The sequence below is a fragment of the Dryas octopetala genome, chromosome 8 (assembly GCF_963921425.1).
Source record: "Dryas octopetala chromosome 8, drDryOcto1.1, whole genome shotgun sequence".
NCBI classification, from domain to species: Eukaryota; Viridiplantae; Streptophyta; class Magnoliopsida; order Rosales; family Rosaceae; genus Dryas; species Dryas octopetala.
In genome coordinates this window covers 13,022,032-13,040,869 of record NC_141373.1, presented here as the reverse complement: position 1 = coordinate 13,040,869, position 18,838 = coordinate 13,022,032, and the positions used below count along the sequence as shown (strand labels likewise).

Sequence of the window (18,838 nt, the reverse complement as noted above, 5' to 3'; positions counted from 1 at the left end):
CGGAAATGGATTAGTTGAGACAGTAATTTTAGGGAGTATTGAGACATTAATAAGGTGTAAAGACTAAAGTGAGACACTGATCATGGTTGAAGGGACACTAGCATAATTAAGCCTTAATATTATATGAAGTGACTTTAAGTCACAACATTTTGTTGGTTATAAAAATGTTGGATGTACTCGGAAATAAGACACCAAAAGAGGCATACTGGCATAACTCAATGGCAAAAATATACAATGTTGTACATGACTGTCAAAATACAACGAAGGAGATTAAAAGAAAAAAAAAAAAAAAACGGAAACAAGCTCACAGAGAGCTTAAACAATAGAAAGAATATGGATTTCTGTCGATAAACTAACTAAAGTACAACACTAGCACATACAAGGTAAGATTCAAAAAGTCGAAAACCTTAAGCCATTGACAACTTCATCGACGCCTATTCCGGGAATAGCTTGGGGATCCTGTTCCATGTGTGGCTCTGTACTTTTTGCTGGGAGAATCTAGTGATCCCCTAAACGAAGAAGCATAAGCGAGTTTAGCTGATTCGGGTGCTGAGTCTAATGGAATTGACTCCACAAAGCATGCTGTGTTGATGTGAGTCCTCTCAAGCTCTGCTTGAAGTAACTCAGAGCTATACTGCTGGGCCAGTGCCTGAAGCATTGAACAAATTAATTGAGTTAGCGTATATAAGAGCAAAACAAAAAGCATACAACTTATAACGAAAAACATACAGGAGAACCATTGATAACCATCCATATTGCACACTACATAAGCATACACATGTACAGGAGAACCGATTATTCTGGCCTTATTATGCATACACATATGCACACATTACTTTGAATAACTAGTTAACTTATTCAAAGTACTGTTAGAATTTAGACACTGTAAGAAAAGAAATCACTGGAGGACTAAGGTTCTTACAATCAGGTCATCTGGTGAGACAGTTGTCCCTTGCTGTCTATCATCTGCAATTGCATCTTCACTTCCACGCGTTGCTCGTCGGTTATGCCCTGGATTCTCCACATTTTCAGTCACACTCTCAGTGGCTTTATCCAGAAGCAACCCTTGTAAAGACTTGAGAGACTCCCTTGCATCAGGTGTAAAATATGGGTTCAAAATGGTCTCGAAGTACTCAAGCTGCAGTACATACACAGAGAAAATGTCTTAGGAACTCAGTAACTATATTTATAGCATCATTTATGATGTAATGACACATTCACTTTCAACGAGAAATCCCATGAAAGCTTACTCTCTATTTATCATCACCCTAGCTTTCTTTTATATCATTTTTGTTTTGTTTGGAAGGGAGGGTAGATAGGTGGTGTTAACTATTAAGATCTTGTCAAATTGGTTGCATTCAGAACAAAACTTGCTATTTCACAGCACGCCTTTGATCGAGAACCCCAAGGAATATGAAGTAACAATCATTTATTATCGTTCACCACCACAGCCATCTGTAACTTCTAAATCATCAACTTGATACACAATTTCTACTTTCAAGGATGGAACATGATCTTTTACCTCAAGCATTAGCTGACAGAAACCATTTGCATCAAGTGACCTAAACTCTTTCGTTTTGTTTTCATGGAACAGGCTAATAAAAGTATCAATTAGACCTTCCACAAGAATTCCAAGTGTCTTGTCCAATAGGGGCTTAGCACCAGAAAAAACCTGCTAGGAGGAAATTGCATTCTTTAAGTATTATTGAACCAAAAGTTAGAGCCATGAAGATGATATTGTATATATGCATAACCAATTAATAAAAAAACAGAAACAAAAAGGAAAGAAACATAATATGTACATGCTCATTCAAGCAGACAACTTACCATGATATCATTTTCATTTCAATTTTTCATCGGAAAAAAAAAACTTACCATGATATCATGGTAATATGGCTTTAAGAATGATGTTAGCATAAATATAAACACTAAGCTTGCACCAAGTACCTCTGCATGTACAGCTACCAAAGTGTGCAGTAACTCTACTGCAGCATCACGCACACCCTGCAAGATACAGTCATATAAAATGACTCCTTAGGAGACAGTACCACATTCTAGATAAATTTTTGACTGGGAAAGAAAATACAACTACAAAAATGCCAAATTCATTAGTTTCTCACTTTTACAGCAGGTGCTGCTCCCCATTGAACACCAGAATCCAACAAATAGTTCGAGGCAGCGGTTCTGATCAAATTTGCCTGAGATAAAAACAGAGCGGTTTAAGTAATAACCATAGTTTCACAGGAGATGATAGAAAGTATGTCATAACTTGAACCCATATCAACTAGAATTTTTGTTAACAAATAATTCTGAGAATAAAAAGGTCAGCCCTTGTTTTTCTCCTTGGAAATGCATGGTAACCAGAAAATCGATATACTTAATGCAGGTGAAAAGGGACCCACCAAATCCATCTATTTTTATGGGAGAGAAAAATGAGAAAACCTAATGATCTGAACCCAAGCACATCCAGGTTGATAGTCACTTTATTCGAGAGAATGGTTCAATCTGGTTCTACTGTTGCAGCCTTTGTCTAGGAATTTGTTGATACTTAAAATATATTCATACTCTGGGCCGATTGATCCATTTTAAATTTAAAACAGTTCAATATGGTCCTTTCCTATTCCTTTTATGTCATAGGGTTAAAACCAAAAATATATTTATTGGTTTCCTGATGTTTTCTCGCATTTTCTTCCATAATCAGACCAAACAGCTGAAATGTTCACAAAACCTGTTGGGACTGTCCTTAGTTCTGGTTCTATAGCCAAGCCAGGTTTGGTTGACATTCCTCCAGCTTGCGAGGTAGCGTTGGAAACACACGTGTCTTTAGCTTTATAATTAGTGTTTTTACTGTTTTACCTTAAAGGGTATTTTTGTCATTCACGTTAATATAATAGATGTGCTTGGTGCCTTGGCCTCCTATTGAGAGAAGCAATTTACATCAATAATATTTTCTTCTTTCTCAAAATGAAAAACTTGACTATATTTTCCAAGCCAAGAAGGTAATAAATGTAGCAAATGCCAAGGTGAGAACACAAAAGGATAAACACTAAGAAAAAAAAAATCAAAAAGAAAAAGAGAAGTAATAAAGTAGCGATCACAGAAGAGTCATGCACTACTTTGTGTGTGTGTGTGTGTTGGGGTGTTCAACTATACCTTGGCAAAAGTATATTGTTCAAGGACATTCTCCTCAAGCCCAGAAAAAGACATCACCAGGTCTTGAATGTCACTATCCTCTTCCTCTCTTTCCCTGTAAAAGAAATAGAGAAGACAGCAGAGTGATTAGGCATCAGCAGATGGATCATACAAGTGCAAAAAAATTTTCACACATCAATAATTTAGGATGAGGCAATGCATCAGTCGGCTTAGGAGTATCACCAATTGGTCCATTTACTTGAAGGTAAATGCACCACCACCTCCCTATTAGTGTTCCCATCATAGGTAGGGCCAGGACCATGGGAACTAATAGATTTAAACAAATGACTCTTTAAACAGAAGAATAACATCATACAACCAAATGTTGCTCAAATGCAAATCACCATCACAATCTTAACCCAACCAACTAACTAATAAATTGACTTGGGCCACTTGAGCCTGGAAGAAAGTAACCAATATGACTTTCTAGTTCTTGGATTCCAGCTTTAGTGGGTTGCAATCAGCATTTCAAATATCAGGTATCTACAATGAAAAAGGGAAAAATAGTGGACCACATACCTAGACTGTAGCCAGATAGATTTGTAATTGTTGTACAACTCATAAGAAAGTTCTTCTTTGCAATAGCCAATATTACTCAAGACTATTAACAACTGTTGATGCGGAGCGACAACACTTCCTGGGAGATTGGACATTAGCTTTTCTTCTAGGTTATGAGAATATCCATTTTGTACATACGAACTTCCTTTGCTTGATTTGTTTTGGGCAAGCTCACTCCCAATACGCTCCAGATGACCTGATCAATGTGCACAGGATGGAAGCATCATAACCGGGCATAATGAATACTCACCAACATGAATTGAATTGGCTACTCATGCATCATAATTCATACCTGCAAAATCCAGAATACAGTTTAAAAATGCAAGTCTGACAGATTCTTGGGTTTCTTGGAATTGCACAAACATATCCTCTGACTTCGTTGCCTCACTTCTTAAAGACTTAATCATCCTGAAAAATAACAACAAAAAAAATAATAATAATTAAAAAAAAAAAAAAACAATAATAGTAGATGATGAATATCCAACGGTAAAAAAGAATTCAGCATGATTTCCAGCACAAATAGAAAAAAACAACTCAAACCAAATCAAACACAAAATTAGAAGATTTCCGATTCCCCTCAATCATGGTTGTATCAAAATCTGGTCAACCCTAAAAAAGAAGCTTTCAGCATGATTTCCAGCACAAATAGAAAAAAACAACTCAAACCAAATCAAACACAAAATTAGAAGATTTCCGATTCCCCACAATCATGGTTGTATCAAAATCTGGTCAACCCATCTGCCACAATTATTAATAGGGCTAACTACCTAAGTGGCTTCAATCTGTGATATTAGAGAAAGATGATTCCCATATTTGCACACACTCTTCCTTCCTTGTAATAACTCTATTTCACTTCTTCCTACAAATACTCTGCTTTCCTCACAACAAACCACGTATCCAAAATAAATAAATAAATAATAACAAAGCAAGAGGGCTGATGAGGCATTTACATAGACAATGATCCCAACTCATTTCAGTTTGATTTAATAAATAACTCTTCTACATTGCATTAATATGCTTAGAAGTTAAAACTACTTTCACTAAGAACAATTAAAAGGTGAAGTTTAATTAAAAAGACAGTTGGCGTATTTCATCATCAAAGTTTTAAACAAAATAGTAAACATAATAAATTAAACTTCCTCCATGGATGGAAACTCGCTGTTTTGGGTCAATGATGCACCTAATTCCTAGGATCATTGAAATCAAATTCAACCTGTTTACAAAACAGGTTACACAGTCATGCCATCTTACTAATTTAATATCCAAGCTGAGTTTGTGATTGAAAACCCTAAATTGCACCCCTACCTTGCAAAAAAAATAGTTAATTAACATTTTGATTGCATTTTAAATTTCAATGGCTTCATTCATATAAATATAGTAAATTGGGAAAAAGGACAAATACACAGGAGAAATCTATGAATCAAATAAATATAATTCGAATAAAATTAGTTACTAAAAATATTCTTGATCAGCAATGGGGTCCTAACATACAAACGTCATTCACACTGTCCTTACAGATAAATTTTTAAAAAAAATATTAAAGAAAGCTAATTGGAAAGCAAACCATGATTTTGAAAATACGCTTTTATTTCAAGTGCAGCAGCTAATATGTCTATCCATGCCTGTAAAAGACAAAAGTGATAGCTAAGATACTTGCTTTCCATCTTTTGGAAGATTTCTACCAAAGTCTATTAATATGTATCCTTATTTAATTATTTTGCTGAGCTATGGATTCCACAGTCAAGAATCCTGACCAGTAATCATAAGCTCCACAAGATTCTCCCTCCTTTCAGTAAACCTTATATATAGAGACTCCTACTATGAGAAAAATGTATTGAATTTTGATAAATGATAAGACGCTAACAATGTTCTGAACTTCTGCAGACAAACAGTTCATGGGCAAGTTATCAAATTTTGAGCTTGTCTATCACTTGCAATGATTTCAGTATATCCTGAGTATGATTCAGAGACTTACAACTTGATTTGATCCATTCCCAAGGTCATGACATTACGGAATGCTAGAGGCAAGAAAGAGATTGTATAGGGAGATTTATTCCTTTCAAGAACTGATACTGGGACCCATGTCTCTTCTTTTGAAATCTCTACGGTTGATGCCCTCATCCATGAGCAGAGTCTTAGGATGTAAATCTTTGTAATCTCTGACTGAATTGCTCGAGTTGCAGTTACTGTGGCAAAAATAAGTCCAACCTTCAGAATATTTTGAGAAATCAGCAGATTGCAGGTTAAGAGAAAACTAACATACCAGCAATAGAAGGAGCCGATTCCTTTGCTTCAAAAGCTTCACATGCTTTAGATATTGCCATTATAGCATCACTCATATATGGTTGGAGTATGTTTGATTCTTCAAGATCACGAAATGTGTTGCAAACCTGCACCAAGAGAAATATGATTGTAACCACCTGCTGAACCTGGGGTCTGAACAGAAGATATGAAAGAACCATTGAATGCAGTTTGACATGAAATGATGCGCAATTTAAATTTGGAGCAATACAAACACCATATAATTTAATATCTATATTCCCGCAGCAATTTTTATAGCTCCCTCTTTGATAAACAAAGTATACCAACATAATTTTGAAGCTTAAAATTCCACATTGCTCTTCAAAGTAACCATGTAGCTTTATCTCTCCAAATAGTGAATTGTCTGAAGTAGTGACAACAGAAATTGGGCTAATAGCCAGATATAGGACATCTGCTGAAAATTCTTTATTTATTTTTTTTCAGGTTAATTTCACTTTACACCCCCCAAGTTTGCACCAAATTTCAATTTGGTGCCTCGTCTTTGAAAGTTGCACTGTCACACCCAAAGTTTGCAACTTAAATCTAACTTCGGATGTGACATTGTAACATTTTATTGATGAGGGGCGAAAATGAAATTAACTTATTTTTCTTTTCAGTATTTACAGGCATTAAAAGGGGGCAGAACTATCCAAATTATTTCTTAAAAAAGTACCATCCCAAATTTCACCATATTTTGCCACATTCGTCATGAAAAAATTATATAAGGTCACAATTGCACAATTTTATAAAAGCATACCTTTTATCCCCTAAAACAATTTTCTGTTAAAAGAACATATTTCCTCAAAAAGTTTTCAAATTGGATCCAATTTAGAGCAATTATTTCACTTATATAAGGTCATAATTTCAATTTTACCTCTACATTCATGGCTTCTCATTTTACCATTTCCGAAACTATACGGTGCATAAGTGCACCGAAAAAAATAAATAAATATGAAATCCTCAAGGTGATAGTAAAGTTGTGACCACAACGTCTGCAAGACTGCAATAAAAAATTACATGGCAAATTTACCCTCCCTTGTTGATTATGTATCTTCAACAATTATATTTTCTTTCACCTTCAACATTGAAATAAGGTTTAACAAGTTGACATACATTGCCTCCTCAAACCAAACTGGAAAGCATCCAAATTCATATCTAACTTGATTTTTCACTTCATTTTTCTTTTATGGCACATATTTTATTAGAATAATAATGAAGATACAAGCACAATGGACAAGCTATCCACGTTTAAAAAAAAAATGCAGAATCACTGCTAAAAAAAACAAAGAAACCACCCTCACCCAACAAACACAGGACACAAAAGCTGACAAACAAGGAAATACAACCCACAAACACAACAAAACCAGAAACAGAAGGTAGTTTTAGTTTAATTAAAAACAAAAGAACAAAAAACCAGACTATATTGGTAAATTTTGTACGCAAACCATTATTCACGGCCATTAATGTAGTTTAGTTTATTGAACTACCATTTATGTAATGTTAATAAGATGGTTGAGCCAGCATACTCACCTTGACTTCATATGCAGATATAGTAATTCGTATCATTCCGGCAACTTCATCAAGAGAATGAGTTGAGTACTTCCCATCTCCAACTTTATCCTCGGTCTTATTTGTTGGAGCGTTAGTATTTGATTCAGTAGAAACTTGGGACGACTGAAAGATTTTGATCGAGCATAAGAATGCAAGTGAAATTATCTCACTTGGAACAAAATACCAGATCAATACTTAAATATAACACGGAAGTAAATAAATGTAACCACTGGAAAATATGCACGTCATTACATTGATCAGTGTTGAACAGGAAATGGGCTTAGTTTAGCAGTATGCATTCTCACATAAAAGCAGCTAAACAAACATATCAGATACTATATGATGACACTTGTCAGCTCTCAAATTAAATACTTGAGCAAACATGACAGTGTCAGAGCTAGAGACTAAACCTCATGGACATTAGAAATATTGATAGCAAATGGGGGGAGAACACGTAGAAGTTAGGGAACTCATTTTGTTCCATTTGGGCTTTAATAAACAGAGAGTGCTACTTTCAAGAAATTTTAAGATAAAGCTTTTACAGGTAGACAGATTCTATCAATTATAACAGGTACTTCTTACATAAATGCCAAAGCTTAGAATGAAGAAATTGTTCAGCATACCTTTGCGAACTTCCCACTGAAAACAGAAAGTGCTACTTTCCAGAAAGCTGGTATGTGATGGATAAGTACAGCAGTTAATCTACGAATATACCTCCCTCTAAGAGCATCAACTTCTTCACCTGTCAAGCCTACTGGCAGAGAATCTACTGGAAGGTGGTTGTTCCCAAGAGGAAGAGAATAGTTGAAATCTGACTGACAATAGTGAAAAGGAACAAATAGTTAAGCACCGACGCATTATTTAGCTGTCAGTCAGTAGAACTGTAGAAGATCCTTTAAACGTTCACACTTACAGATTGATTTACATCTTGTTGAATTTGCATCCATCTAGCATCAGAAACAGCCCTTTCACGTAACTCATTATGTAAAGTCTCCATTCTAGTTTCATGATCTAATGTGCACTTCTCAAGCAAACCCCGAATTCTGTTATTCTGAAAAAGAAACAACATAAAGACTTCAGTAAGTGAGACAATAATTATTTTACTGTAACAGACTGGCTTCAGCAACCAAGCAAATGCATTTTCAAATCCTAACATAATGAGTATACCAGTATATGTAAATAATAGGCTAAATATTTTGCCCCCTCAACTATGAGCGGGGTGTCAAATTGCCCCATAAACAAAAAACTTCAGTTAATTTACCCCTCAAACTTTTAAAATATGTCAATGTGGCCCATTCCGTCAATTTTTTAAGATTTCATCTATATTTCCGTTCAAACACATTTTCACATGCCATATGAGTGAGGGTAAAATGGACAATTCATGCCCAAAGTTGAGGTAAAATGACTATTATTCCTAAAATAAAATAAAAAAATTTGAAAAATACAATAATAATAATTTTTTTTTTTTTGTCTTTTTTTAATTTTAGGTATAATAGTCATTTTACTCTAAGTTTGGGCATCAATTGTCCATTTTATGTGTTTGGACGGAAATATGGATGGAATTTTAAGAAATTGACGAAATGGGACACATTGGCCTATTTTTAAAAGTCTGAGGGGTAAATTAACCAAATTTTTAGTTTGGGGGCAATTTGACACCCGGGTCATAGTTGAGGGGCTAAAATGGCTATTAAGCCTAAATAATAAGCTGTATATTTAAATCCTCATAAAAATTACTTAGTTTACAACCAAAGAATTTCAAAAGAAAAAAACAAAATAAGTCCCAAGTATAGTTATCAACTTACTAACCTGTATATTTAAATAGTGCCAAACTGGATCTGACTCATGATCCAGCTCCAATAACAGCCTCACTGTGTTTTCAAGCTACATTAAGCATAAAAGCGTTTTAGTATAAAACTACTCAAAAATAATAAAATAATTACCAAGCATGAAAGTAATATAATGGTAAATACAAGATATGGTGAGTCTTGAACCACAACACAGTTTAATATATGTGTACCACCTCATCTAACAAAACCACCCTATCACCTTTCAACCAAAACATAGGTGGTAATGAGGCCCCAAAAAAATATATTAAAAAAGAAGAAAAGAAAAGGTCATAGGTGGTTGATAAGTTTGTTAGTTTCCCAATTCCCAAAAGCATAAGCTGTTAGGATATAGGCCAATAGTTATTTTACATTCTAACACTCCCCCTCACATGTGGGCTTCTTTCAACTACTAGAGCCCAGCATGTGGAATTCAACTTAATATTGGAAAATTGCAATTGTAGGGGTTTGGAGTAAGAAACTTTTGTATTAATAGTCTGTGGGTTTAACACTATTCCCAAAGGCTTATGCTATTAAATGTGAGAACAATTATTTTATATTCTAACAATGGTGGTAATGGTAGGTGGTCTATTCTTAACTAACAACTAACTCACAGAACAACAAAGTTGCAGACTAACCTTTGATTTGATTTCCCAATAAACAATTCCTTTAGTACTACATGAAGCAACACCATCTTAAAGGAGATATCAGGTGGGGTGTAATGAGTTTAACCAAGCCTAGCTTCGAGTTGTTCAGGCTCAGCTCAACTCATATAGAATAAGCTCAATTAAAACTCAACAACTCGAGTTCTAATGCACAAGCTCAAGCTCAGCTACCTGAACTTGATGACAATAATGAGCCCTCATAGATTAGGAAAAACAAAAAAGTTTAAAGTTTTTATCAGGTTTTTAACTTTTCAATATTTTTTTAAAGAAAATGTAAAGTTTGAGCTTTTAATTTGAAAAGCCAACCCCACAGCAGTAGGTCATGCTACACTTAATGGCTGAAAATGTGGCTGAGGTTTTGACTTTAAAAGAACAAACTCTTCTTCACTTTCATCAACAATGTGGGACTTTTTCTACAGCTAAACTTTGGTGAGGTTTTGATTCCCATATATATATATATATATATTTATAAGAAACAGACTTTCATTAAAAGAAAACAACAATACAACACACAATGCAGTGAACAAGATGTCCACTAACCTACACTTTCCTAGATAATAAGCTCTAGGATGATAACAAACCAATCATACAAAGGTTAGGAGAAAGTCTCCCTAATACACAACAGCCCCCCAATTAGACAAGATTACAGAAAATGAAAAATCCCTAAAAATTGGAGTAACTGATGGCCATAAAGAAGCCCATATTGATGATGCCTTAAAGCTTCAAAAGCTTCAAATTTTTCTAAATATGGGCATCATCATGCACTCTCTGAGCATATACTTGTACCTTAAAGGGTATCTTAGCTTTCCAAACAATTAGAAAAAGTAAGAGAAGGGTCATCAAAAATTTCAACTGAAACAAGATCATATTACTTAAGTTATTTTCTTTTTAAAAGAAAGATTATAATACTTATGTTAATCCCAGAAAGAAAGAAGATAGTGTTGTCAACAAACTGCTCTGTTTCCAACCCTTCTTTTTCACATCCCCAAAAATTTCCTGATTCCGCACCTTGAGCTTTTTCTTCACAAAATTCTAAATTCCTCATAATTTGTATCCTTCCCACCCTTGTGTCACTGCTTCTGCTCACTTCTCCTTAAAACAATTTTTGAATAAATGATGTTTCAGCCACATTCAAACCAAAAAGACCCGTCATTCTTTCAAATGATCATTTTCCAGTATAATGGGACAGTTAATTGACAGCACTCTTGCACTTGCCTTCTGCCTAACCGGGTGTTATTTAGAAAACAGAAAGCATTTGCTTTTGTCCCAAGTCCATCCAACTTTAGGGGGGAAAAAAAGGAGCTGAAATTGTTGGGCCTCTAACCTCCAAATCACTCACCCTAGATCCTTACAAGAGTCTCAAACAAGGATGTATAAAATCCCAAATTTCTTTCCTTCCTTTGTTCTATTATGCCTTAGCAAAGGACCAAAACCCTTCTTTAAAGACTGCTATGAACTGAAAAAACTACAAGACAAGCTCCTATAAGGATGAATGATGCAGGGGTAAAAAGTTATGCAGTGGTAGGGAGACAGACCTTTCATAACAGGTATCAACAAACTACACGTGTGTGTTTGTGTATACTGTGACAAGCCATTTTTTATTACAATCTTGTGGAGTCATTCTATGTTGACATCTCATCCATGGAATTTACAGTATCCAAAATTCCTAGGCTATGAAAAGCAGCAAATGCCTGTCAGTATAATTTTACTGCTGAATAATATATGCTTGCAAAGCTATATCTCTTGAGATGGTGTTTATTCCCTACTCTGGAATGGCATCTTCCCCTCTATTAATGATAAAACTATCTCCCATATAAAGTTCCATTAATGTCTTCAAGAACAGGATATCTCAAAGATATCAACATAGTTCCTTTTCCCTTAACTTGAACACCCTTAAAGAACCCACTCCAGAAAACATAATGATTATGGTTACAGAAGGGAAACAAGAAACAATGTTCAAAATGTTTTAAAATCTTAAGCTATGAGTATAAGAAAAATACCAGCTTAGCAACACTAAAGTCTTTCTTATTCGTTGTCCATCACAATGTCTTTAGCCAAACCGCCAGTCCCTTTTGTGATTTTCTGGCTTTGTGGTACAACCAAAAGTCCAACAAGTCCTGGTTCGACTGGCAGTCTCGTTCCCACAACAATGTCTTTAACCAACCCAACTATCACTAAGAATTTTTTATTTGTAAATGACTTGTTTTTGAAATAGATTATTATTTAATCTAATTGAAGTGGGCCACAGGGGAAAAAAACATGAGAAATGGAAATATGGGACAAACCTGAATTTTGAAATTTAGCACTACAAAGTAAGAAACTAGTGGCGGAACTCATGCAATAATATTTATTCTTTTCAAAAAAAAAGATTACTGATATTTACATAATAAGCTTACATTTGTTAAATCTATTTGTGGATCTTCCATAGACTTGTAAAGCGTGCCTTTAAACTCATGCATCACTTTATCAACCTCTTCAAGAACACGTTTCAGTATTCCCACCTGCAATTGGATGATAGCACAAGTATAATGAATTCAGTACGAAAAGAGCACTCTAATGCAAATGATTCAACATATTAGAGAAATTTAAAAGCCTTAATGAACAGTATTCTGCCTAAAATAGATGCTGGAATGAAATCAGTTGTCAGGAGATCATAAGACAATTGTTATCAATGTCTAAGGTAGAAAATTACATTAGAATTCAAAACAAATATAAGATTAGCACCCTTATGCAACACACATGATACATCGATCAATGGAAAAAAAGAAAAAAAGAATAAAAAGATCAAAATGCTTTGTCTTTGAAGATTGATGTCAACAATTATAGCATCCATGCAGAAAACTGCAACAACAAGGTGATATATTTCATAATGAAAATAAGAAAAAAAATATAATCATGATAGTCAATTCGAATGAAATCAAAATTCCATTGCATTAATTGAATAATCACTTAATTAAAAATTAGAAATGAGGAGAGGAATCCCATTGAGCCGTGCAATAATATACAGCGGAATGTATCCCTCCAACAACAAGAACTTTTGAGATATGTAATCCCCTAACTTAAAGCCACAGACAGATGTCACAATGGAAAAGTAATGAAATACAAAACCAGTTAAGTAGCATATTCTTTAACAAGATTGGATTTGAATCACTAAACCAATCACTTTGAGAAATCACTACAACTACAACTACAACAGATGTACAACTAATATCAACCAATATCAGTTGGTGCATAGATCCGATACGACTTATGAGCTTCAGAATTATCTAATTTTCTTATAAAAACAATGACAAATGAAATTAATACAGATTGTTGTTTACATGAGAAGGCAGAGCAATCGACTTGGCCTTCTTGTATTCCCTAACCGCCAAGTCATATTCTCCCTTGCTTATGCTACCACGAATTGTACTGGGCAAGTTGAAAAGGGTCCGAAACCTCTGTAGCATTCCTTGGGCGGACCTGATCTTCTCAGCTTGAGCCTACAACAATTTAAAAACTAGATAAAACTGTTGACATGTTCAATATTTGTTTGCATAACTGATTTATTGTAATTACCTTAATTATAGGTTAATTGTAATTAGCTTAATTATAGGCTTAGATGTAGAAGTTGGCTTTTAGGCTTAATTAGCTTAATTACTTTCCTTTTCTATGTAATGGCTGTAAGCTATATATTTCCTCCTCTGAGAGAAGAATAGAAATCATCAGATCATTCTAAAGCCTATTCCTCTATCTCTTAGTGAATTTCAGCAGAAACTTATATCATCCAAGTTGCATAAACAACGGGAATAAGCCTCCAACCAAATCCAAAATTTAAGTCTGGCCAACCTGTCTCTCAAATAGAGGCTGGAATGCACGATTAGCCAACGAACTCACTCCTTGCATACAACTGAACAAATGAGAAGTTCCTGAACCTTCAGGGTCGTCTTCAATCCGTTTTAACTTAGACTCAATATCTGCACAAGAATCAATATCTTCCATAAAAAATCAAGAAACACCCTACTGATTACTAATACGAAATATACAATTCCAACGAACGTTTCACATTTTTCAACTAAAGAAAGAAATAAAGTAAGGCATTAAGAAGTTGGGTATCAATTCAACCAAACTAAGCTCACAAGCAAATTTTAAACAGAAAGGTAACCAACTGCCTTGTTTTCATGTGCTTTCCACAAAGATGCTCCAAATTACAAGTTCAAAAGTGGCTGCTTTTTATGTGAAGACAAGTTTACTTTGATCACCAAAGCTATTACATCTCAAATAAATTACAACTACACAGGGAAAATGACAACATCTTAATTTCAAATTTTCACTAGAATTGAGATTAAAGGGAAAGAATGGAGAGAAAAATAATCAGATAAACAAGATGGAGAACTTGAAAGGGTAATGAAAGGAAGAGACGGAGTTGAGTCATTTAGGGCAAGGAGGACAAGTGGTGAGGGAATCCACAAGAAAGCAAAGACTGAGAGAATTACAGGTGGGATCATTTTCTTGGTGGTTAATGGACAACATAGCTCTAGCAATGGCAACATGTCTAGGTGTGACAGAAATAGTACAAGCAGGAAAGGACATGCAATATGAGGTTAAGGAGGTAGTTGATGGCTAGTCTGATAGTGGAGAATTGCGATGCTTCACTGGTTGAGAAACCACATATGTACATGACAGGAACTGATAATTTTTTGCTAGATGCTATAGGATAGTTGCCACAAAAACGTGAGGTCACTAAGAAGAGATGGATGTGACGCTGATGGAAAAATCTTACATTGACAAACTGATCGTAACGATTAGCACTTTCTAATTTTTTGGTATGAGATTAGCAAGACTGTTAGGAATTCTTTTCTCTAATATCTATCTTGCCTTCCAAAAAAATAAATTAACTACAATATGTCTAATTGTCACATATGGCACAGCTTCTTGTAATTTCCAAATTTGGAACAGTAAAACACATCTAAAATAAAGCAGCTCCTTAAACACCAGAACCCCATGTGAGATGTGATGATTTTATACCATCAATTGTGGTTTTGCAAGAGACAAAGCAGTCAAAATTGTCTTTGACTAATTGTTTTCTCTGCTGAGTCCGTCCTTTAAGATCACTTTTTATAGCAAGAGCACCGGCCTCTAAATCTGCTGCACCTGTGTCTTGGTGTATCCGGGATAGAAAGAGCTTGGCATCAAATTTCTCAGAGAAATACAACAACTTCTCTGCAAATATCAACATAGAAGATGTCAGCCAGAGTGTGAATTAAGGGAAAATGAACAAACTCAGCTTATGAGGCCAAGGTGTATAGAGTATAAACATGTACAAACTTTAGAACGTTCCAAAATATAAAGGTTTCTCTTATCATCTATAACCTAAAATTTTATCATTACTAGATTCTATAGCTAAAAGCAACAAAAAAAAAATCTGGGTCCAATATCATAACGCCACCAGCCAGCACCCAAAACACATTCAAAATGCCATGTCATAAACATTCTGTATATCAGTATATCATATTACGTGTCATCATTCAGCTGATGCTTAGAAAAGTTGAAGGCAGAACTGAGAACTCTGAACAAATGCCTCTAGTATTCACTTTAGTCACAGACAGAAACGCATATGCACATGCTCATAGATATAAACCCAAGTTCATTAAAGACAATTAGATATCTTTATCTTTTCATGGCATCACGCATGACTGAAATTGGGTTTTGTATACTAATTGGAACAACATAAATTTTTGTGGCTGATCATGCCTAAACGTCCTCCGGGTCTCTAGTTTGGCCTTCATTCTTCTATTAGTAAATATTATTGATCACCACGACAAGATTTTGATATACAACATATTATACTGATCCTCCTAAAAATGATACAATAATTGGGATAAGAAGTCCACATCAGAGATACAGCATTAATGTGCAAACAAAAATAATCAACCCTGGGAAAGATAACAGTGAACTTATCCTACAACTGCCCTGCAAGCACATTACAAAAGAAAGATAAATATTTAAATTCCACCAATGGGTGCCACAACAAGAACCAAAACCTTGCTCTCTCCCAAAGCTCCTCAATCTCAACCACTCTATAATCCTTGAAAATCCTCCTATTCCCTTCCATCCAAATGACCCAAAATACAGCCAAAACACTACCACCCCATAGGACTTTTGCCTTTTTTCCCTCTGCCAAACAAAGCATGTTTTTTACTTGACAAAGAATAACACCCTAAGGCAACCAACAAGTACCCAACTCATCTTAGCCCCCCTAAACAGTTTGTGCCACAATCCTAAAGCTACTGGACAGTGCACAAAACTATGATCAGTACTTTCCCTCTGCCTCTTGCACATAGCGCACCAATGAGGACAATAACAGCCATTTGGTCTTCTTTTCTGAAGCATATCGCATGTATCCATCCTCATGTGTGCCACAAGCAAACCCAACATTTAGACCTTAGGAGGTGCTTTAGCTTTCCATGTCGCTGCTGGAGAAGACACTGGTCCCACATCTCTTTCATTTAAAAAACTGAAGAACGATTTGCAAGACAAAACTAATGATGACTCTAAACTCAATCTTTTAAGATCCGGTCTAGCCTCAACCAGTCTAACACTCTCCAATAACACCAATAACAAAGATAACTCTTCCACCTCATTGTCATTTAAGTTTCTTCTAAATATACTCACAGTATAAGAGTTAATAAATCTGCACTCATGTCCACTCACCAATACATAGCTAAATCTTTATCACATAGGAGCATGTCAACTATTTTTCTGGTGTCTGATAAGTACATCAACTCCTGAGGGCCTTCGTTTATATAGACACATTTTAATTTTATAAAACAAAAAGAAAAAAAAGTGTACTAAAAAGGAGATAAAAACTGTAATCAAATTACAGATAACCCAATTCATGGATTAGTCTTTGTTATGCAAAGACTGCAAAGTGGTAAGAGAAAGTCAACTACAAACAACAGTAACTTAATGAGCAAAGCAAAGTGAAAATGCAGCATTACCACGAAGATTATTATCAATTCTGTCTTCCTTGGATGGAGAATAGTCCGAAGACTCAGTGATCAGTCTTAAGGTTTTGTTGTCTATTATCCTGTCATAGCAATCAAATGCAAGTGTGTGAGAGTAAGACTAAGAAGAAAACTTAAAAATTAAAAAATTAAAAAAAGATACTAACCCCAAGCCTAGGGGGTCAATACACTCCATTCCGCGAGGGAAGGACTGTAAATTATTAAGTTTTCGTGCCAATCCTGCTGTAGACACTTTGCGCTCAACCTTTTGTTGGGTCACTGGTGCCGTTCTCGTCTCCCGCATTTCGCGAACCCTACGAGCAAGCTGCCACAAAACCCAAATTCATTTCTTGTTCGTTGTACAAAACAAAACCGAAATCCCTAAATCCCCAAAATCAAGCTCAGAGGAGAAAGCACTAGCATTGAATTTGAATTTGAATTTGAACTTAAACATACATACACACCTCGGCCTCGTCGACGTGCTTCCAACAACCGGGCTCTTCGCCGTCCCAAACGCCGCCGTCGTCGTCTCTGGCTCCTCCTCCTCCACCTCCTCCAGCTCTCCCGCCAGCGCCGCCGCCGCGGGAGCGCACGCGCTGCTGATCTCTGGCGGCGGAGTCCTCATCGCCGCTGGAGATGCTGAGCATGTCGATATCGGACTCGTCGTCGTCGGCGTCGACGACTCGCCGCTTGCTGTTGTTCTGAGCAGGCGCCGAGGAGGATTTCTTTTGCGGAGGAGGAGCAGGGGCCTGAACGTAATTTGCGACGGGTCCACGGGACTTGCTGGAGTGGGGCTTTCGGTAATTGACGTCGCGCTGGGATTGCTCCTTCAGAGCCATCTGGAGGAGCTCCTCCTCGTCCTCGTCGCTCGACATTTCGGATTCTGCTGATCTCTCAGAGTTTCTCTATTTCAGATTTCAACTTCTTTTTGATTATCTATTACAATTTACAACAGTTATTAGATCTGAATTCTGAGAGCAGGACTCTTATGCGAGCTCGTAATAACAACATGACTGTTTCGTTTTTTTTTTTTTTTCGGTACCAATAATAAGACTTTTGATTACTTCAAATTTTATTTGGTTTACTCAGGGAAAAAAAATATATTCCTTGCTGCTAAGTTTTTGTATGCTAATTTTATATTAATTATTAAAATTGCATTATATTATAGTGTAAGCCGTTTATTTTTTATATCACGTTTTAAAAATCATATTCGTAAAAATTCAATTAAATTATAAACCATTTTTATAATATTATAACTATGATAAATTAAAGGAAAAATATTTAAATAGAACACATATTTTATGGTCATTTCTATTTCAAGACATATATTTATATTCGTATTAATGAAAGACATTTATTTAGAATTTATATTAATATAGGATGATCTGTCAAGATTTCCGTTGAAAAAAGATGACTTATTTTAAGGGGTAAAATGGTCATTTTCTATGTCTGACCATCTCATTCCCCCCTCTCTCTCCATCTCTCCCTATGTTCCTCTCTCTCTCTCTAGACTCTAGACTCAACTTTTGATCCAACCAAATCCCGTTTGATATATGCATTAAGATTAAGGAGGGGTCTTGCAAACATATCCAATTATATAGGTGTGAGAGAGTGTGAACATGGGTACTAGAAGTATTTAAAGAGGTTATGTAAACTTGGAAAATGGCCAAGAAGCCGATGTGACTGCCTAAATTTCAACAAAAGTCTTTCTAAGAGATGTTTGTGGTTACGTCCCTCGGTGATGGTGGTACAGTTGTTACACAGG

At 35.5% G+C, this 18,838-nt stretch overlaps 1 protein-coding gene across 1 annotated transcript; it reads right to left on the bottom strand.

Moving 5' to 3' along the window:
• Positions 1 to 187: 187 nt before the first annotated feature.
• LOC147277362 (exocyst complex component SEC5A-like) lies at positions 188 to 18,045 on the bottom strand. Its single transcript, XM_086254159.1, has 21 exons — positions 17,538 to 18,045; positions 17,241 to 17,398; positions 17,068 to 17,156; positions 15,095 to 15,289; positions 13,916 to 14,043; positions 13,411 to 13,569; positions 12,487 to 12,591; positions 9,409 to 9,483; positions 8,516 to 8,653; positions 8,226 to 8,417; positions 7,582 to 7,725; positions 6,014 to 6,140; positions 5,726 to 5,936; positions 4,043 to 4,158; positions 3,712 to 3,946; positions 3,154 to 3,247; positions 2,121 to 2,198; positions 1,948 to 2,004; positions 1,523 to 1,672; positions 923 to 1,138; positions 188 to 649 (listed from the first exon to the last, which is right to left on the bottom strand). Exons 1-21 carry the CDS (start codon positions 17,946 to 17,948, stop codon positions 425 to 427), a joined length of 3,303 nt encoding a protein of 1,100 aa, XP_086110285.1. The 5' UTR covers positions 17,949 to 18,045; the 3' UTR covers positions 188 to 424.
• Between the last annotated feature and the right edge of the window lie 793 nt (positions 18,046 to 18,838).